The sequence below is a fragment of the Delphinus delphis genome, chromosome 2 (genome assembly GCF_949987515.2).
Source record: "Delphinus delphis chromosome 2, mDelDel1.2, whole genome shotgun sequence".
NCBI classification, from domain to species: Eukaryota; Metazoa; Chordata; class Mammalia; order Artiodactyla; family Delphinidae; genus Delphinus; species Delphinus delphis.
The window spans coordinates 171207748-171226732 of NC_082684.1; the positions used below are offsets into that span (position 1 = coordinate 171207748).

The 18985-nt window shown below is 36.5% G+C and overlaps 1 protein-coding gene across 2 annotated transcripts in view; it reads left to right on the plus strand.

Moving 5' to 3' along the window:
* Positions 1 to 18713, plus strand: part of HSPA14 (heat shock protein family A (Hsp70) member 14) — a 34643-nt gene extending 15930 nt beyond the window's left edge. The window contains exons 9-14 of one of the 2 annotated variants that reach the window (XM_060006274.1): positions 832 to 934; positions 2475 to 2573; positions 14737 to 14949; positions 15365 to 15538; positions 17555 to 17625; positions 18534 to 18713. In XM_060006274.1, the coding sequence (XP_059862257.1) occupies positions 832 to 934; positions 2475 to 2573; positions 14737 to 14949; positions 15365 to 15538; positions 17555 to 17625; positions 18534 to 18612 (739 nt within the window). In that variant the 3' untranslated portion in view covers positions 18613 to 18713. The remainder of the gene's footprint in view (positions 1 to 831; positions 935 to 2474; positions 2574 to 14736; positions 14950 to 15364; positions 15539 to 17554; positions 17626 to 18533) is intronic. The other variant, XM_060006273.1, reaches the window with a different exon arrangement.
* Positions 18714 to 18985: the final 272 nt, after the last annotated feature.

Genomic DNA, 18985 nt, shown 5'->3' on the forward strand with positions numbered 1-18985 from the left:
TTTCTCGAAGACTCCAGGTCAGCACTGCCACCTGTGGCTGTTTAAACTTTTTAATTAATTACAGGTAAATAACATTAAAAATTCGGTTCCTCAGTAGCATTAGCCACAGTTCAAGTGCTCAGTAGTCTCATGTAGCCAGTGGCTCCAGAAAGTTCTCTAGATCTTTTAAGAGAGATTTCAAGCTACAATCTAAAAGAAAGTTGTTAAATTGAATTTAAATCTCTTTTGTGGCAACAGAGTCTTTCTATTAACTTAGTGCTAAGTTTGTCCAAGTACTCAGTATATGTTTGCTTATTAATAAGGAAATAGAAGGAAATAGAATTTATTAAGAAGGAAATAGAATTCGTAATTTTATTTGCTAGCATTTAAGCTTCTCGGTGCAAAAGAACTAAACCTATGTGCAGCATGGGCTCAGACTATAAAGAAAAGTAGTGAGAAACAATTTAAAAAATTTTAACACATAAAAATAGCAAAAATTTCCAAATGGTGGTTTGATTTGGATCAATAGATTTATTGTCAAAAATGCCATACACTGAGTATTTATTTTTAGGTGTTTTGAAAGCTTACAAGCAGGCTATGGGTAAGATAATCTTCCATCTGAATTTAATACTAAACATCTTCATACATTTGTAGATGGATAACCTAGACCTTTTCACCCCATGATATTGCACTGCTGGGTGTTTAACATCCTGTTCTGATCATAAACCTATTCTAAAGAGATTCATCACAGTAGGTTTCGTCATTAACCTTCACAAGAAAAAGATGTCTTGTTTGACTTTTTTCTGTGTCTTCTCTGTGTGTATGTGTATTTGTGTACGTGTGTGTGTACAGAGCAAGATTTGAACTTCTCTGTTCTCCACTTTTTAATAAATGTATAGAAGCAATCAGAGAACTCTTAGAACAAAGTGGATTTACAGCAGATGATATCAACAAGGTAATACTTTTGTATTTTCTTATTTATGTTGGGAGTAATTTTCAATTTGGAATTTAGGAAGCAGCCCCTTGGTACTGAAAGAATATTTTTATACATTTAAATATTTTCTTAGCTTATATTAGGAAGGACATTGATTAAATTTTGATTAATGGCTCTGATGAACTCATAGTTCTGTATGTTCATTTTCTTAGCAAAAAAGACTAATTCCTTTTCAGTATATTTTTTTATATGTAAGCAAAAACTGACAGATATTAGAACATTTGCCATGTGTCAAGCACTGTTTCTAAGCGTTTTACATGTATTAACTTGCTGATTGCTCACCAACAGCTCCATGAAGTAGGTGTTATTATTTATCCCCATTTTAGAATTGGAGGCACAGAGGTTCAAAGGTATAAGTAACTTCATGGTAATTGTGTGTTTAGTGGTAGAGCTAGGATTTAACTCAGTGTGGTTCCCAAGTCTGCTCTTAACCAGAACACCAAACTGCTTCTCTCTGCTTGCTGAGAAATATTGCATATTTGCTTGCATAAGAAAAGATTTTGAGACTTTCAAAAATATTCCAACTGTTCACTGTTCTCTTTTCTCCCAAGATTATTTCTACTAATTTAAAATACATATACATTTTTTCATTTTTGTTAATAAAGGAATTTTCATATAAGAAAACTCAGAAAATAGGTAGTGTTTCATTTTATAATAAACTAGTCTAATTTGTATGCACAATTTTGAATTCTATGTTCCTTAAATAATAATATAATCAATTTCTTTGCCCATATTACTGTGTAGTCTTCATCAACACAATTTTAAATAGGCTCAATATCCTAGAAAAGGAAGAGCACCGTAGATTATTTCATTGTTCTGTTTGGACTCCTAGGTCGGATCTTCCCCTCCCCAGAACAGTGATACCCATCTTTTCCCATATTTAAGGTTACTCCTTGGGATAGATTCCCATAGTAAAATCATTGGGTCAAAGAGTATAAATAGCTTAAACCTATTTTTACCTTCAGTTACCTTCCAAGAGAGTTGAATTAACTTATACTTTCATCAGCAATATATGAGAACAGACATTTTACTGTAACCTTGCTGACACTGAGTTTTATCATTTAAAGATAAATTTTCCATTAGGTAGTTGAAAAAAAGATATTTTTTACTTTATATTTTATTGGGTACTATAGGATTCTTTAAAAATATTTATTATTAATATTATTAAATAATGTTTAATCTTGTGTTTCCTTATGTGTAAATATTTCATATTCTTTGCCTGTTTGATCAATTAAATCTTAGTATTTTTTAAAATGTATTTGTGTAAATGCTTTATATAATCAGAAAATTAACTGCTGTTTACTATAGTCTTCTTTTGAGGCATGCAGTTTACTGTTTAACTTTGGTCCTGTTATGGAGGAGGGTATTTGATACACTGAGGTTTCATTTATTTATCTATTTAAATCTGTTGGTCTGTTACTCTGATTTCTTCAGCTGCTTCTAAGTTTATAAATTCCATCTTTGTTCAGGTGTATTTAATACTATTTTCTTTTTGCTATAGTTTGAAAGTTTTTATATTTTCACTATTTTGCTGTATGCTGTAAGATGGAAATTGCATTTTTTTGTCTTTTGGTGGAGGTTTTCCCTTCAGTCTAGTTCAGTAAGTATTTTTTTTGAACACTTATAACATGCCATGCGTTGTGCTAGATGATTGGGGGTGTGTGTGGGGGGGGGTGAAGGTGGCTTACAAAGATTAAGGCACATGGAAGAGTGGTACAAGGCAGGGGTGGAAGGGAATGAGCTTGGAGACAGACCCACCTGAACTGGAAGGCTCACACTGCTGATTGTTCCAGAACAGACAAATCCCTTAATTTCATGAGCCTTACTTGTCTCTTCTTATTAAGGAGGGTGATAATACTTAACTTATAAGTATAACTTACTCTATAAGGTTGTTATGAGGATTAAATGAAATATCATGTATGGCACAGGGTGTGCTGTATTGTAGATGATCAGTTAATGTGAGTTCTCTTCCTTCATTAACTGGTCATACAGCCCTCACATTAGATACCACAAATGGTACGATCCTCAATTGCTTGACTAGAGGTCAAGTTCGTTCTTAGGATTAAGAATATTGTTAAAGATTCACTCTCCAGATACTTCTAAAATACAAGCTTTTGAGAACTTAAAAATACGGAGTTGTCTCTGTAGTTTGTTGACCTTGCAGCAGTAACAAACAACCCCCAAGTCTCACTGGTTTTCTACTGTAGACAATTTTTTCTTGCTAGTGTTTCATGTGGGCAGCTGAAGGTGGCCGTAGGTCTACTGCGATGGCTCTTTTCCATGCTTCTCCTTCTACGATCCAGGCTAAAGGAGCAGCTCTCTGGGACGTGCGGTTCTCACTGTGGAGGGGAAAGAGGAAGAGAGCTGGCGGAACGTGCAGGGCTTTTAAAGCTGCTGCTTAGATACGTTGTACTTCAGTGTAGTCACATTCATTTGGCCAAAGCTAGACATGGCCAGGCCTGAGTGTGGGCAGGGAAATCTCCACCTGCACGGAGGGGTTGCAAATTCCGGGCAGTGGCAATGGGCGGGTAAGTATAATCCTCTTATGGGGATGGAGGGAGGGCTTTACAGTCATTCACACATTTAATCCTCACAAAGGCATCAGGAGATAGGCACCGCTATCTCCATTGCCAGAGGAGGAAACTAAAAAGGTTCCAAAGAGGTTAAGTGCTTTGCTTAAAGTAACGCTGGCACGCACGTGCAGGCGCTGGGATTGGAGCTCACAGTCGGCCCCCGCAGTTCGTGCTCGCTCTTTACTCTTACGCCCATCGCCTTTCCCACTCTAGTATCGGGCAGTCTAGTCTTAGGAGTATTTGGTTTTTCCCGAAGGAATCCTCTCATCGAGTGCTTGAGAAGGACACGGCTGATCTCTGAGGACAGGGAGCGTCAGGGTTCCTACTCTTCTTTACGGTAGACTTCCTTTATCTCCGTGTGTTCAGCACCGTGCTCCCCTCTCTCCCCTGCTGTCCCCAAGCTGGGCCGAAGCCCCGTGTCTGAGGGGGCAGGAGGCGCTGATGGGTCAGGGCCAAGGTCTGGGGGTCTGCTGGCCCCATGCGCGTGCTGGCGGGGCTGCTGTCCACCCGGTGTCCCGCTTTCACCCCTCAGCTTGGCCCTCGCTTCCTGTGGCCTTTGGTGCTTCGCAGTCCCAAGCCGCTCTGGGTTCTGTGACGCAAACCATCTTGCTTCCCCTTTGTTTATCTCAGGCCATGTCAGCTTTAAGACAGTTACTTCTTTCCCTTTCAGCTTCCAAAATTTGCTGAAATCTCAAGCTCAAGTTCTCTCCTGCATTTATTCTGCCATTTATATCTTCTTAAATTCCCTTATTGTCTACAAGTGGACTTGTAGAAGGGTACGTAGATATACCGATGCAGTTAATTCTCGCCTTTTTTACCAAGCATCCAGACTCTTCAGCTGCAATTTTAATACCTGCATAGTATTTTGTTGCATTGATGTATAATAATTTACACAGCCAATTATTTGTGTTGAGTGTGTACGTTATTTTGGTTTTATAAATAGCAGTCTTTGTGGCTTTGTTAACATCCTTAATTTCCTTGGAATAAGATTTGTGAGTAGAATCCCCAATTTTAAGGCTTTTAGTATTTATCAGATTGCTCACCAAAAGCAATTTACTTTCTGAGTAGGTGTAAACACTCATTATTAATGTTGCAATTTTTTAAAATTCTTTTTATTCATATTGGTTTTTTTCAGGGCGCTTTAGAATTATTTTTTCAACTTCTTAGATAAAAATCCCATTGTGATTTTGATGCAGTTGTATTAAGCCAATAAAATTTTGGGGAGTGATATATTATCTTTACAGTATTTAGTTTTCCTAACCACAAAGTTGGTATCTCTCTGTGTTCAAATCTTCTTTAATACTTTATTGAGTTATGTGTTTTCTTAATTGTGGGATCTCTGGCTGTTGTGAATGAGATATTTTTATGCTTTTATTTATCAATACTAATTTGGTTTTGCTGATAGAATACTTACTGGTTTTGCCTCTTTATCTGATACTCTGCCACTTCATGAATTCTTGGTATTAATAATTTTTCAAGGAGTCTTCTGAATTTCCTAGGCATGCATTCAAATCCATTTACTAGTTAACACACAACTAATTATTGAGCACACCTGCTCCGTTCCAAGCAGGTTCTAGGCACTTGGGACACAGCAGTAAACATAAAGTCTTTGCCGTCAAGAAACAGTTAAAATAATGCCCAGTTGTGATAACTGTTATGAAGAAAAATAAAGCAGGATAAGGGCATAGCTAGTGACAGAGGGTGATTTTGCAGATAAGAATCCCATCTAAGGAGATGGCTTTTGATCAGAGCCCTGCAGGGACTGAAATGAAGGAACAGACTGGGTGAATTTCTGCCGCTTTTCCAGGCAGAGGGAACAGCCAGAGGGGAGCAAGCTTGGTATGTTTAAGGGGCAGCAGTGGGGATGGGACTGAGTGAGCCAGAGGGGGTGGGAGGAGGGAGCAAGGGACCAGATCACTGGGAAAAGCAGTTGCAGTGGAGTTACGGAGGGAGACACCTTACTGGAGTGAGTTTAAATAGAAAAGAAGGTGAGTCCATGGACACGATAAATATAAATAACTCTTGAGAAGTTCTGCTAAAAGGGCAGAAGGGAAATGGGGTGGTAGCTGGAGTGGGCTGTGGGCATTGGGAGAGGGTTTTATCCGTGTTTGGTGATACTTTTATCTTGCATCTCTGTACCCCTCGCTGCTGCTTTTTTTTTTTTTTTTTTTTTTTTTTTTTTTTTGCGGTACGCGAGCCTCTCACTGTTGTGGCCTCTCCCATTGCGGACGCGCAGGCTCGGCGGCCATGGCTCACAGGCCCAGCCGCTCTGCGGCATGTGGGATCTTCCCGGACCGGGGCACGAACCCGTGTCCCCTGCATCGGCAGGCGGACTCTCAACCACTGCGCCACCAGGGAAGCCCTTTTTTAAATTTTTATTGGGGTTTAGTTGACTTACAGTGTTGTGTTAGTTTCCAGTATACAGCAAAGTGACTCAGCTATACATATACATATATCCACTCTTCTTTAGATTCTTTTCCCACACAGGCCATTACAGAGTATTGAGTAGAGTTCCCTGTTCTCGCTTCTTGTTTATATTTGATTGCCTTGGTCAGGCCTTGAATATTTTAGTTGACACTGGACCTCTTTCTTTTGTTCTCTTTATTAGGGGAATAGTGTTAGTTGTTTACCAACAGATTTAATTACTGGTAACTGGTTTGAAATAGATTCTCTTTATCATATTGAGCATTTCTCTTTTTTTCTTTTTAAAGGTGTTTTAATATGAAATAGGTGTTGAGTCATTACAATTGCTTTCGGACACCTGCAAGACAGCCTTATGGTTTTCTTTATATTTGTCTTCAAACTATTTGATGAATTATTGATAATTTCCTAATATGGAACTATCATTGTATTCCTGGGATAGATCTTATTTGGTTATGAGGAATATTCTTTTGATATATTACTTAATTTTCTGTGATAATTCATGTATCATTTTCATGCTGTTCATGCTAAGTTAGCAGAAATGAGATGGGCTATTTCGAACTTTCCTGCCTTATGCATATTGTCTGAATAACATCAGACATTGAAAAGGGGAATGGTCCTGTGCTTTGGGTTGCATTGGTCTAAAGAAGTGCCTTAGCTTCTTGCCTCCAGCTCGTTCTCTTCTTCCTGGATGATGAGATGGACCATGGCTTATCGGTATGTCCCCAAGGCTTCCGTTTAGGGAGAGCCAGAGGCACATGGTTGAGTCTCAAGCAATGAGCGAGTGAGAAGCTGGAGCCAATGCTCAGACCTTTGCTAACCCTTCCTCTCCCCACCTCCCTTTTTTTTTCTGTCCACACAGCATGACCTGCTCTTTAAGTTGTATAACTTTGTAAGCAAAGGCTGCTTTTCTCTTTTAAAAGCTCCTGAGACATACTCAAGAAATAGGGGATTTTAAAGTGCTTGAACTTACCTAGAATGACAAAATATCACAATATATCTAATTCGTTTACTCAGAACAGTACCTTCTAAACCAAGACATCCGGTGCTTTAATTGCCCTTTATTCCAAGGTAACATAATCATGCACGATGTTCTTCAGGAAGTAGGCTGATAGTACCTTCCTTTTCTTCATAACCCAAGGCAGAGTGTGAGAGAGGGTCCAAGCTCATTTCATTTTGTCATGAAAAATATCAACTCACAAAATAGGTTCGCATGACTACTCCAAAGATAGATGTACAATTCTCAAGTCAGCCTTCCGTTCCACATTGTGGGAATATGATTTTAAGTTATCACTTTCATAGCTGTAAATTAAGTTCAACATAAGAAAGTGTGCCAAATCCCTTGCCTTGTGAGTTTTCCAAAATACTCATTTCTCTAGGAATAAGCAAATCAAATCCTTTACGGGGACCAAAGTATCGGTAGTGTTTATATGGAATTCAGTGTCAGTCATAAGCACATTGTTGGCCCCAATCTTATCCAACTCACTGATGCTGGGATTTTCCCCAAAGATGATATGAAAGAAGGTCAGTTTCTTTCCGCACATAAAAATAACAGTATGTGTATCTTAGGCCCTACACCACAGTTAAGCTGCCCAGATGCCATGTAGTACAGTAGACTCACTGTACCATACCATTCTCCCAAAGAGAAGTATGTCCCCCAGCCATTGTTCCTGAGACACACAGTCCTGGCGATCTTCCTTTCATTCTCCTACTAGTTTGAGAACTGGGGTTTAGAGAGTAAAGAGTTTCACGTTGAACTCTTTGCTGTAAGAAAAGTAAGAGCACAAATAGGATTGTAATTGGCAAGGACCAGTAGCTGGTGGGAGGGCCACGGGTGGTAGTGGTGGGCTGGCCACACACACCAGGAGCTGTTCTAGCCCAGAAGGGGCAGCTGCTGCTCCCCACCAGTCACTGCCATCCAGCGATGCAGGCCAGTGCTGTTGGAACCTGGGGCGTTTTAACAGACTCTCAAAACTAGGGCTTACCATCAGACTTTTTAATGTTTCAATGTTAGTAGCTAATGCAGAACCTTTGAAAACACTATGTGAAGAGAAAATATAGCTTGCCTGATAGAATTTGCAAGTTGCTACTTGGCAACCTCTACTCCAGAACGTGTTGTTTTATTGCTGTTTGTTTTTACTGTTTTGTTTCTAGGCTATCAGGTGCTTATAAAATGGAATTTAATACGTTTTCATCTTTTTAAGTATTCCAGGTTAGTGCATAATACATAAATTCTCTGTTCCGCAAGAATTCTAAAGAATTTGCCTGTAAACACATTTTGTCTGAAACTAATTTTTGAAGTATATTTATAACTTTCATAATTTCTTTCTATTGCTTCAATTTTGTTTTTTTGTTTTTTGTTCTGTTTTTTTTGTGGTACGTGGGCCTCTCACTGTTTCGGCCTCTCCCATTGCGGAGCACGGGCTCCGAACGTGCAGGCCCAGCGGCCATGGCTCACGGGCCCAGCCGCTCCACGGCATGTGGGATCCTCCCAGACCGGGGCACGAACCCATGTCCCCTGCATCGGCAGGCAGACTCTCAACCACTGCGCCACCAGGGAAGCCCCTGCTTCAATTTTGAATTAAAGTATTTTATAGACCTATTTCATAGTGATTTAAACTTTTAACATACAACTTTGCATAATGTTCTTGTAATTTTTAATTTTACGTAGCTTTTGATATTAAATTTTTAAAGTATAAGGAAGTTATTTAAATTAAAACTGGCGGATTTTTCTCTCTTTTTATTTATTTATCTTTTTCTTTTTGAGTTTATCTGTTTTTTTTCCTTCCCTAGGTTTTGTAGATATTTGTTTTATTCTTTTTTTTGCTCCCAACTCCTGGCACTACAACCCAAAAAAAACTTTCTTAGATTTTTTTTTCCAGGTGATATACTTCTCTTTTCTAATTGTTTTATTTCTGGTTTGCACTTTATTTCTTCCAGTCTTTCCAGGATACTTTTATTATTTTTATAAATGTTTATTTTGAACATTAATTAATTTATTTCATTTTTTCCCTAACTAAAAAATTAACTACCGGGTTTTCCTGGTGGCACAGTGGTTGAGAGTCCGCCTGCCGATGCAGGGGACACGGGTTCGTGCCCTGGTCCGGGAAGATCCCACATGCCGCGGAGCGGCTGGGCCCGTGAGCCATGACCGCTGAGCCTGCACGTCCGGAGCCTGTGCTCTGCAACGGGAGATGACACAACAGTGAGGGGCCCGCATACCGCAAAAAAAAAAAAAAATTAACTAACATTTTACTCATTAGCAGCTTGGTTTTATTCCACAGGCTCTGATAGATTTTACTATTTTCTTTATTTTCAGAATAATCTATAATATTTTCAATTTTCCTCTAAGTTTGCAAAAGAAATCTCAGACTACAGAGTAAATGTTTAAAGAATTTATTTAAATTAAAATTTTCCGGTTACTGCCAGCATTAATAATGACATACTATTAGTACTTTTTACCCTTTAAATGAGAATACCAAAAAACAAGATTTTCCAGGGGTTTTTTGTTTTTTGTTTTAACACAGCACCACTTATTGCTTATTTATAAAGCATTTCTATGTTGACTATAAGAAGTTCATGAAAAGGCATAACCTCCATTTTTATTCTCATGGTATTTACCTGGTATCAGACATTTTAGAGAAGACTTTCCTTTTAACTTACCTCCAAAGCAGACTTTTGGGAGAACTCTGCCAAGGCAAACCTGCTTTTCTTTTTTCTTTGTAACCCTGAGTTGATGTTCCTCACGCCCTTACCTGCGGAGGAACGTGGTCTCCCTCCTCGTTTCACGGCTGATGTGAGCGGGACCTCATTTTCATCAGTTGCTCATCTTCTCCACCACATGGAGCTTTGAGAACATCCGTATATAGACTGAAATTTGTAGTGATTATTGATGATTTCCCTCCTTGAGAGAACATATTCAATATTCTTCATACCCATGGACTTACAAGTGTTAAACGTATTAATTAAGGAGGAAATTAAAATATTTATAAAGGAGCAATTTTATTTTATTCAGCTTTATTGAGGTATAATTAACAAATAAAATTGTAAGGTATTTAAAGTATACAACATGAGATTTAGTATATGTATTGTGCAGGGATTATTATTACCATCGAGTTAATTAACACATCTATCACCTTATATATTAACCTTTTCTGCAGGAGGTGAAAACACTTAAGTTTTACTCTCTTAGCAAATCTCAAAATACTACACAATATTATCAACTGTAAGCACCATGTTATACATTAGATCCTCAGACCTTATTCATCTTATAACTAAAAGTTTGTATGTACCCTTTTACCATTCCCTCCCTATTTTCCCTACCCCCTCAACCCCAACCATTTTTCTGCTTTATGTTTCTATGAGTTGTTTTGTTTGTTTTGTTTTAATTTAGACTCCACGTATAAGTGATACCGTGCAGTTTTTGTCTCTCTGTCTGGCTCATTTCACTTAGTGTAATGCCCTCCAGGTTCTTTCAGGTTGTTACAAATGGCAGGACTTCCTTCTTTAAACTGAATAATATTGCATTATATATCTGTACCACATCTTCTTTATCCATTCATCCACTGACACACACTTATGATCTTTCCATAGTATGTTTCCAAATACCTTGGCTATTGTGAATAACGCTGCAGTGAACATGAGAGTACAGATATCTCTATGAGATAGTGATTGTTTCCTTTGTGTATATACTCAGAAGTGGGATTGCTGGATCATAAGGTAATTCTACTTTTAATTTCATGAAGAGTTTCCATACTGTTTTCCATAGTGGCTATACCAGTTTACATTCCCAACAGTGTATAAGTGTTCTCCTTTCTCTCCATCTTCACCAATATTTGTTATCTCTTGTCTTTTTAGTAATAGACATCCTAACAGGTATGAAGTGATGTCTCATTGTGATCTTTATTTCCATTTCCCTAATGATTAGTGATGTTGAGCACCCTTTCAGGTACCTTCGGCTACTTGTAAGTCTTCTTTGGAAAAATGTCTATTCAGGTCCCTTGCTCGTTTTTAAATTGTGCTATTTGGTTTTTTGCTATTGAGTTAATGAGATTCTTGTGTATTTTGGATATTCACCCCTTTTTAGATATATGATTTACAAATATTTTCTCTCATTCAATAGGTTGTCATTTCATTTTTTTTTTTTTTTTTTTTTTTTTTTTTTTTTTTTTTTGCGGTACGCGGGCCTCTCACTGTTGTGGCCTCTCCCGTTGCGGAGCACAGGCTCCGGACGCGCAGGCTCAGTGGCCATGGCTCACGGGCCCAGCCGCTCCGTGGCATGTGGGATCTTCCCGGACCGGGGCACGAACCCGCGTCGCCTGCATTGGCAGGCGGACTCTCAACCACTGAGCCACCAGGGAAGCCCTGCCATTTCATTTTGTTGATGGTTTCCTTTGCTGTGCATGCTTTTTAGTTTGATAAGTCCCACTTGTTTGTTTTTGCTTTCCTTTGCTTTGGGTGTCAAATCCAAAAAGCATTGCCAAGACCATTGTCAAGGAGCTTACCCCTTATGTTTTCTTCTAGGAGTTTTATCATTTTAGGTTTTACTCCAAGTCTTTAATCCATTTTGAGTTGATTTTTATGTGTGGTGTAAGATAGTGGTCCAGTTTCATTCTTTTGTTTCCCCACCCCATTTATTAAGGAGACTCTTCTTTCTTTGTTGTATATTCTTGGCTCCTTTATTGAAAATTAATTGACCCTATATATGTGGGTTTACTTCTGGGCTCTCTGTTCTCTTCCATTGATCTATTTGACTTGTTTTATGCAAATACCTTACTGTTTTGATTACTACAGCTTGTAATATAGTTTGAAATCAGGAAGTGTGATGCCTCCAGCTTTGCTCTTCTTTCTCAAGATTGTTTTGGCTATTTGGGGTCTCTTGTGGTTCCACACAAATTTCAGGATTGTTTTTTCTATTTCTATGAAAAATGCCATTGGAATTTTGATAGGGATTACATTGAATATTTGGGGTAGTAAGGACATTTTGACAATATTAATTCTTCCAATCCATAAACCCGGAATATCTTTCCATGTATTTGTGTCTTCGGTTTCTTTCATCAAAGTCTTGCAGTTTTCAGGGTACAGATATTTCACCTTCTTAGTTAAATTTATTTAAGTATTTTTTCTTTTTGATAGTCCTGTAAATGAGATTGTCTTCTTAATTTCTTCATCTAGTAATTTGTAGTGTGTAGAAAGTAATTTAAAGTAATTTTTGATAGGTATGACCTTACTATTGCCATTTTGTTAATCATTTTCTGTCTGTTTTGTAGTTCATTTCTTTCTTTCCTGTCCTCTTCTTTCATGATTTGATGACTTTCTGTAGTGGTTTGCTTTAATTCTTTTCTCTTTACCTTTTGTGTGTCTACTACAGATTTTTCTTTTGTGGTTACCATGAAGCTTATATAAAACATCTTATACAGTTAAAATAGCCTATTTTAAGCTGACAACAACTTAACTTCAAACACATACAAAAGCTCTACATTTTTACACCCCTTCTCCCCACATTTTATGTTTTTGATGTCACAGTTTACATCTTTTGTGTATTCATTAACACCTTATTGTAACTACAGTTATTTTTAATGCCTTTGTCTTTTAACCTTTGTACTAAGGTTATAAGTGATTTACCCACTACCATTACAATATTGGAGTATTCTGAATCTAACTATATTTATCTTTACCAGTGAGTTTTATACTTTTATATGTTTTCATGTTTATTAATTAGCATTTTGTTTAAACTCGAACAACTCCATTTGACATCTTTTGTAAGGTCAATCTAGTAGTGGTGAACTCCTTCAGCTTTTGTTTGTGTGAAAACACTCATCTCTCCTTCAGTTTTGGAGAGCACCTTTGCTGAATTGGGTGTTCTTGGCTGACGGTTTTTTTCTTATGACACTTTGAATATCTCCCTTCTGGCTTGCAAGATTTCTGTTGCAAGACCCACTTATAGTTTTAAGGGTGTTCCCTTGTATCTAACCAAGTTGCTTTTCTCTTGCTGCTTTTAAGTCTTTCTGTCTTTAACTTTTGGCAATTTGATTATGATGTGTCTCAGTGTGGGTCACTTTAGATTCATCTTATTTGGTACTTTTTGGGCTTACTGGATCTGGCTGTTTCTTTCCCCAGATTAGGGAAGTTTTCAGCCGTAATTTCTTTGAGTAAGTTTTCTGCCCCCCTCTCCCCCCACTTCTCCTTCTGAGACCCTTATATTTGCATATATTGGTCCATTTACTGGTGTTCTGTAAGTCCCTGAATGCATCTTCATTCTTCTTCCTTTTTGCTCCTCTGAATAAATTCCTCTGCCCTGTCTTCAAATTCACTGACCCTTTCTTTCACTTTATTTAGTGTGCTGTTGAAACCCTCTATTGAGTTTTTAAGTTCAGTTATTGTATTCATCAGCTCTATGATTTCTCTTTGGTACTTTATATTTTCTATCTCTGTTGAAATTCATACTTTGTTCATGCATTACTCTCCTGACTTCATTGAACATCTTTATTAGTTGTTTTTAACTCTATCACGTAAATCACTTATCTTTGTTTCATTAAGATCAGTTTCTGGAAATTTATCTTGTTATTTTGTTTGGAACATATTTTTCTGTATCTGCATTTTCCTAGACTCTCTGTATTGGTTTCTGGGCTTTACATAAAACTGCTACCTCAAAAAAAACAAAAAACAAAAAACTGCTACCTCTTCCAGTTTTGACAGACTGGTCCTGTGTAGGAGATGAACCTTGTTAGTCAGCCCTACCTGAGTTCCTGGTAGCTTCTCAAAACTTTGTGCCCGTCTAAGCTGCCATTTGTGTTCTTGGTGGCTCTCAGTATTTGAGGGTGTGCCAAGACCATCATGAGTGATGATGATCAAAAAAAGAGGAAGATCAAAGGCAGCACCTAGATATAGGCTGATTAGAAACTGGACCCTCAGGCGGCAGCAGCTGGGAAAGCATGCAGTCACACCCTTCCAGGGAGAAGCTGGGAGATGGGCATGCTTGCCTTCTCCCTCTGTGCTGAACCCTGGTGTATAGCCACAGGGCAAGAGTTGCTCCTTTGCCCATTTAAAAACTGCTTCTTTGTTTGCTCTCATCCTATGGGACTCATGAATGCAAGCCCTGTTGGCTCTCAGAGCTGGAGATCTGGGGGCCCATCCTTTGGGTGGCAGCTATAAAAGTTGGGGCACTAGATGTGTGGGCAGGCTCATAAAGGGACAATTTTATATGGAGTTTTTGTGCATATTTAATCAAGTGGTACCTAGAGCTTAAAACGTAGTTGTATAAAAAACTTTTTTTTCCTCAAGAAAATTATTATTCCACAGTGAAGACAAAATCTATGGCATAGTTTTCACATAGAGAAGATTGCCACTGTTTATTTTGCCACAGAAATGCTGTGATTTATGTAAACACTTCTTTTAGATAATGCTTGAACAGTACGAAGTATTAAGTACAGTATTTCCTAGACAAATGTGTATTTATGGTTGAGCCTCATATGCCCAGTATTCATCATGAGCCATATATATCTTATTATATTATATTTTCTAATATGTGGTGAGATCTCCTCGTTTTAAATTTTGTTGCTATGGGTAAACAGTACATTAAATATTTATAATGTATTAAATACATATTTATATGTATATATGGTAAGTATAACATAAAATAATATGTTAAAATAGGGCTTCTTATATTTTACCTTTTCATGTGATGAAGATAACTTGTCCTGTTACACTTAATTTTGAGAAACAATCATTGTTCTAAAAGTAAAAAACAAAATTATTTTTATTTTCTAGGTTGTCCTTTGTGGAGGGTCTTCTCGAATCCCAAGGCTACAGCAAATGATTAAAGATCTTTTCCCAGCTGTTGAGCTTCTCAATTCTGTCCCTCCTGATGAAGTTATCCCTATTGGTGCAGCTATGGAAGCAGGAATCCTTATTGGGAAAGAAAACCTTTTAGTGGAGGATGCTCTTAAGATAGAGTGTTCAGCCAAAGATATTTTAGTTAAGGTATGTTGAGCTTCTCTTCACTCTTCCATGGTAGTATAAATTTATTGCCACAGGTTTACGTACGTACTGTTTTTAAAATAAAACCTTGTGTACTGGTAAAAATTTTAAATTTCGAGTTATAAATTTACTTTTAATGAGTTTCTGATATTCTTTTAGTTAGTATTAATCTAATATGTTAATTTCTTAATTAACTGTGTTTTTAAGCTTAAGATTCTAATACAAGTAGAGAGGTGTATGTTTCAATTTATTTTTAAATAAAATGGGTTGGGATTAAGGATCATTTCTATTGTCTTCTCTTTGCCGCTGTGTAGTTTCCAGATTATCAACAAGGAATATATATTAATTTATAATAGGAGTGATTTTTTATCATTGTAATGATATCAAAGGATGTGCATATTATTTTCCTGCTTATTAGGGAGTCGATGAATCAGGAGCCAACAGTTTCAAAGTACTGTTTCCGTCAGGGACGCCTTTGCCAGCTCGAAGACAACACACGTTACAGGCTCCTGGAAGTATATCCTCAGTATGTCTTGAACTCTATGAGTCTGAGGGGAAAAACTCTGCAAAAGAGGAAAACAAGTTTGCACAGGTGACTACATCAGATTGGACTATGAATTAATCACTTGAAACTGTTTAGTTTTTCCTTCTGGATTAGACTCAGTTTAATATCAATATAATATGCATATAGGACATTTAACACATTTTTATGAATGGATTACTTGTACTTATTTATTTTTGAAAGAGAGAAGAAATAGGCAATTGCATTTGAAAGAGTTAGAGGAAAATAAAGTACAATTGTATTTCTACTGCTTGTCTTTGTGCTCTTAACCCTCCTTGGTAATAAGGTCAGTGGCAGGGGAAATGACATTTCTTTGTTTGCTAAATGCCAGGTGTGCTGTACTAGGCAATTTACAAACATAATCTCAAAATGCTGTGAGATAGACATTTTTATGTGCATTTTATAGATGATTAAGAAACAGGCTGATGGTAGTAAATACCTTGTTATTTTCTTGACTGAGCTGAGATTTAGCCTCAGGTTGGTTTTACTCCTGGGCCCATGCTCTTGCCATTATACCATGCTGCCTCTGACATAGGATAAGTTTGTTTTTTCAAATACCGCATGCATATATCATAGGATATGGTCCTCCACATCCTTTAAAAGGAATGAGGTGGAGCCATGTTATTTGCTTAGAAACATGCCCAAGAAATACAGTTTCATTAAAGCACACACACAAGGACTGCAGAACTGTATTTACAGCATGGTACCATTGTGTTTAAGTAAAACGATTGAGAGTGTGGGTGTGTGTGAAGGAGTGGTGTTTGGATAGGTGTGTGTATTTAGATACCCACGCATGGATACAGAAAGTAACTATAGATATTTGAACTGTACTGAGGAAACTTAACAGTGGGTAGATTTGAAGGTACCAAGAAGGTTTTTTTTTTACTTTTTAACACTTCATACTGAATTTTTTGCAGACAGAACAGAACATGAAGATTAATTACTTTTACAGTAAAAATAAAACAAATGTAGGTAACAAAAGAGAATGTATAGTATCTTTAGCTTTATATCTGTCTTCTAATTTCAACAAAAGGATAATGAAAACACACACACATAATGTCTGGGCTCCACCTCAGAATTAACATCTTAGGATCTACTGGAGAAGGGCTCTTTCAACTAGTAAAGGTTTCAAAGCTCCGCCAGATGTTTCTGTGGTATATCACTATAAAAGCATTTTCCCGTGCACCAGATTTCTAAACTCAGGTGGAAGTCTTAGTATTCCTCTCTGGTACACTTCTTACCTTTTCTCTCCACATACTACTCTTGAGACACTACAGCTACTGTCACTACATCCTAACTTACAGATGCTGGAAGGAGAAAAATTAGTCACATAATACTTTATTTGGAAGAGAATCTTCTAGAGATTCCATCTCTTCTAACCTCCTCATTCTACAAATGAGTAGACTTAGTACTTACCTAAGGTCATAAAACTTGATTTTGGCAAAATCTGAAAAGTCACTTTCAAACTTGGTCTATTGGTATACCTTCCTTTAGGAAACCAAGGAATTTTATAGTAAATTCATTAGTATCTCTTACTTACAAGTGTAATCTTAGCTGTACAAAAGAATTTGACATGTATTTCTTTTAAATAGGTTTTCCAAGTGCATTTAAAATATTTGAATTTTTTAAAGTATATATAAAAGGCTTACCAAAATGTAATTTACATGTTACTGTAATGGTGCAATTACCAAAAAGAAAAGCAGTCTTTATTTTGTTTTTTTTTTTTTTTAGTCTTTATTTTCTCAGACAAACAGTACTTCATATAAATAATCATCGTAATCTAGGACATGACATTTAAGAGGGACAAATATATTAAATATATTAGTTATCTTACATGCCCTCTTTTTAGAGGAGACATGTTGTCAGTTAAGAAAGCTTAATTCTATTTTCCAAATTATGATAAATGGTAGGAGAATTGAAAACGGCCCTGTTTTAAAAGGTTCATTTCAGTAATGAGTAAGATTTAGTCCATTGGAATAATTGATGCATCAGTTTATTAATATGTCAAAGTACTAAATCATCGTTGTATTATTTTTGCCTAAACAGGTTGTACTCCAGGATTTAGATAAAAAAGAAAATGGATTACGTGACATATTAGCTGTTCTTACTATGAAAAGGTGAAAAATTAAACTACTTCTGATGTTAAGAAAATTTGCTTTGAGACTTGACCTTTTTTATTAGTTTATTGATTCTTAACCTGTTGTCATTCTGGGAAAATCATTTATTAAAAACTTACAAAGATCTTATCAGTAACTTAAATTTTTGCCCTGTAAAATTACTATATTTACAAAGAAAAGTATATCTCAGGTCATTTGCACTCTGAATTTTTTATGAACTCTTTGATTATTATGGGTGTAGTCAACCTAAAAAACTGGTCCATGCAAGTTTGAGATATAATTTTCATCGACTTTAACTATAATTTTCTGAGATTTACATAATTGATTTTTTGTCCTATGAAAGGGTAAGTTTATTTCAATATTGCAACAGGAAATCTGTAGAAAATAAATTACTAATTAAATCCAGCTATTATCATTTCCTTAACAACAGTCCATCCATAATACTATGTGTTACAAGTAAATCAGTTCCAAATTAACATTAAGGACAATTCATTCCATAAACCATAATTAGCCAAAATGTAGAATTCATTAGGGTAGGTCTGCCATGGCCTGGGCTTGAAAACAGCTTGATACTTCTTGAACTTGCATAAAGTTTTCAGCTTAAGGTATTTATCATCATGGGTTCTCAAGGAATACAACTTTTTTTTTTTTTTTTTTTTTTTTTTTTAAGGAATACAACTTTTAATCACAGTGATCTAGGAGGAAATTTTTAAGAACAACTACCTAATTATGGCATACGGTTCTAAATGTAAAGACATAAAGTTGTGTCTCTTCTTTATCTCTTAATGCTCTTCTTTCAAAAAGTAAAATGATCTCTTGTTTACTCAGAGTCCTCAAGTAATTTCTTAAGGACTATCTGTTTTTATATATTGAGCTTATGAATTGTTATTTATTTTTTGTTTGCTTAGGGATGGATCTTTACACGTGACATGCACAGATCAAGAGACCGGAAAATGTGAGGCAATCACTATTGAGGTGGCATCTTAGTGTTTGAGAGAAACCACGAAGTTTTTAGAACTAAAATATCAACATTATTTGTTTTGTTTATAAATGATGTTTATATTAAAATACTTTTTGAATGAACTGTATGATTTATGTTTCTATTTTAACTACAGTATATTCCTAAGTGTTGCAACCTTTTTTTTTTGTTTTCCATTAAAGATTTCCTTTATTAGTGAGAAATACAAGGAACTTTTTCTACCATGGAGCTATTTAGAATTAAATTGTTTGAGTGGATTAAAGGAAACTTTACCAGAAATTTAACGTTGCATTTTAAAATTGTTTCTGTCTTTAGAACTTCTGATTTTAAGAAGTCGTTTGTTAATTCTTATTAGGTAACTAAGAACAATTTAAAAGTCTT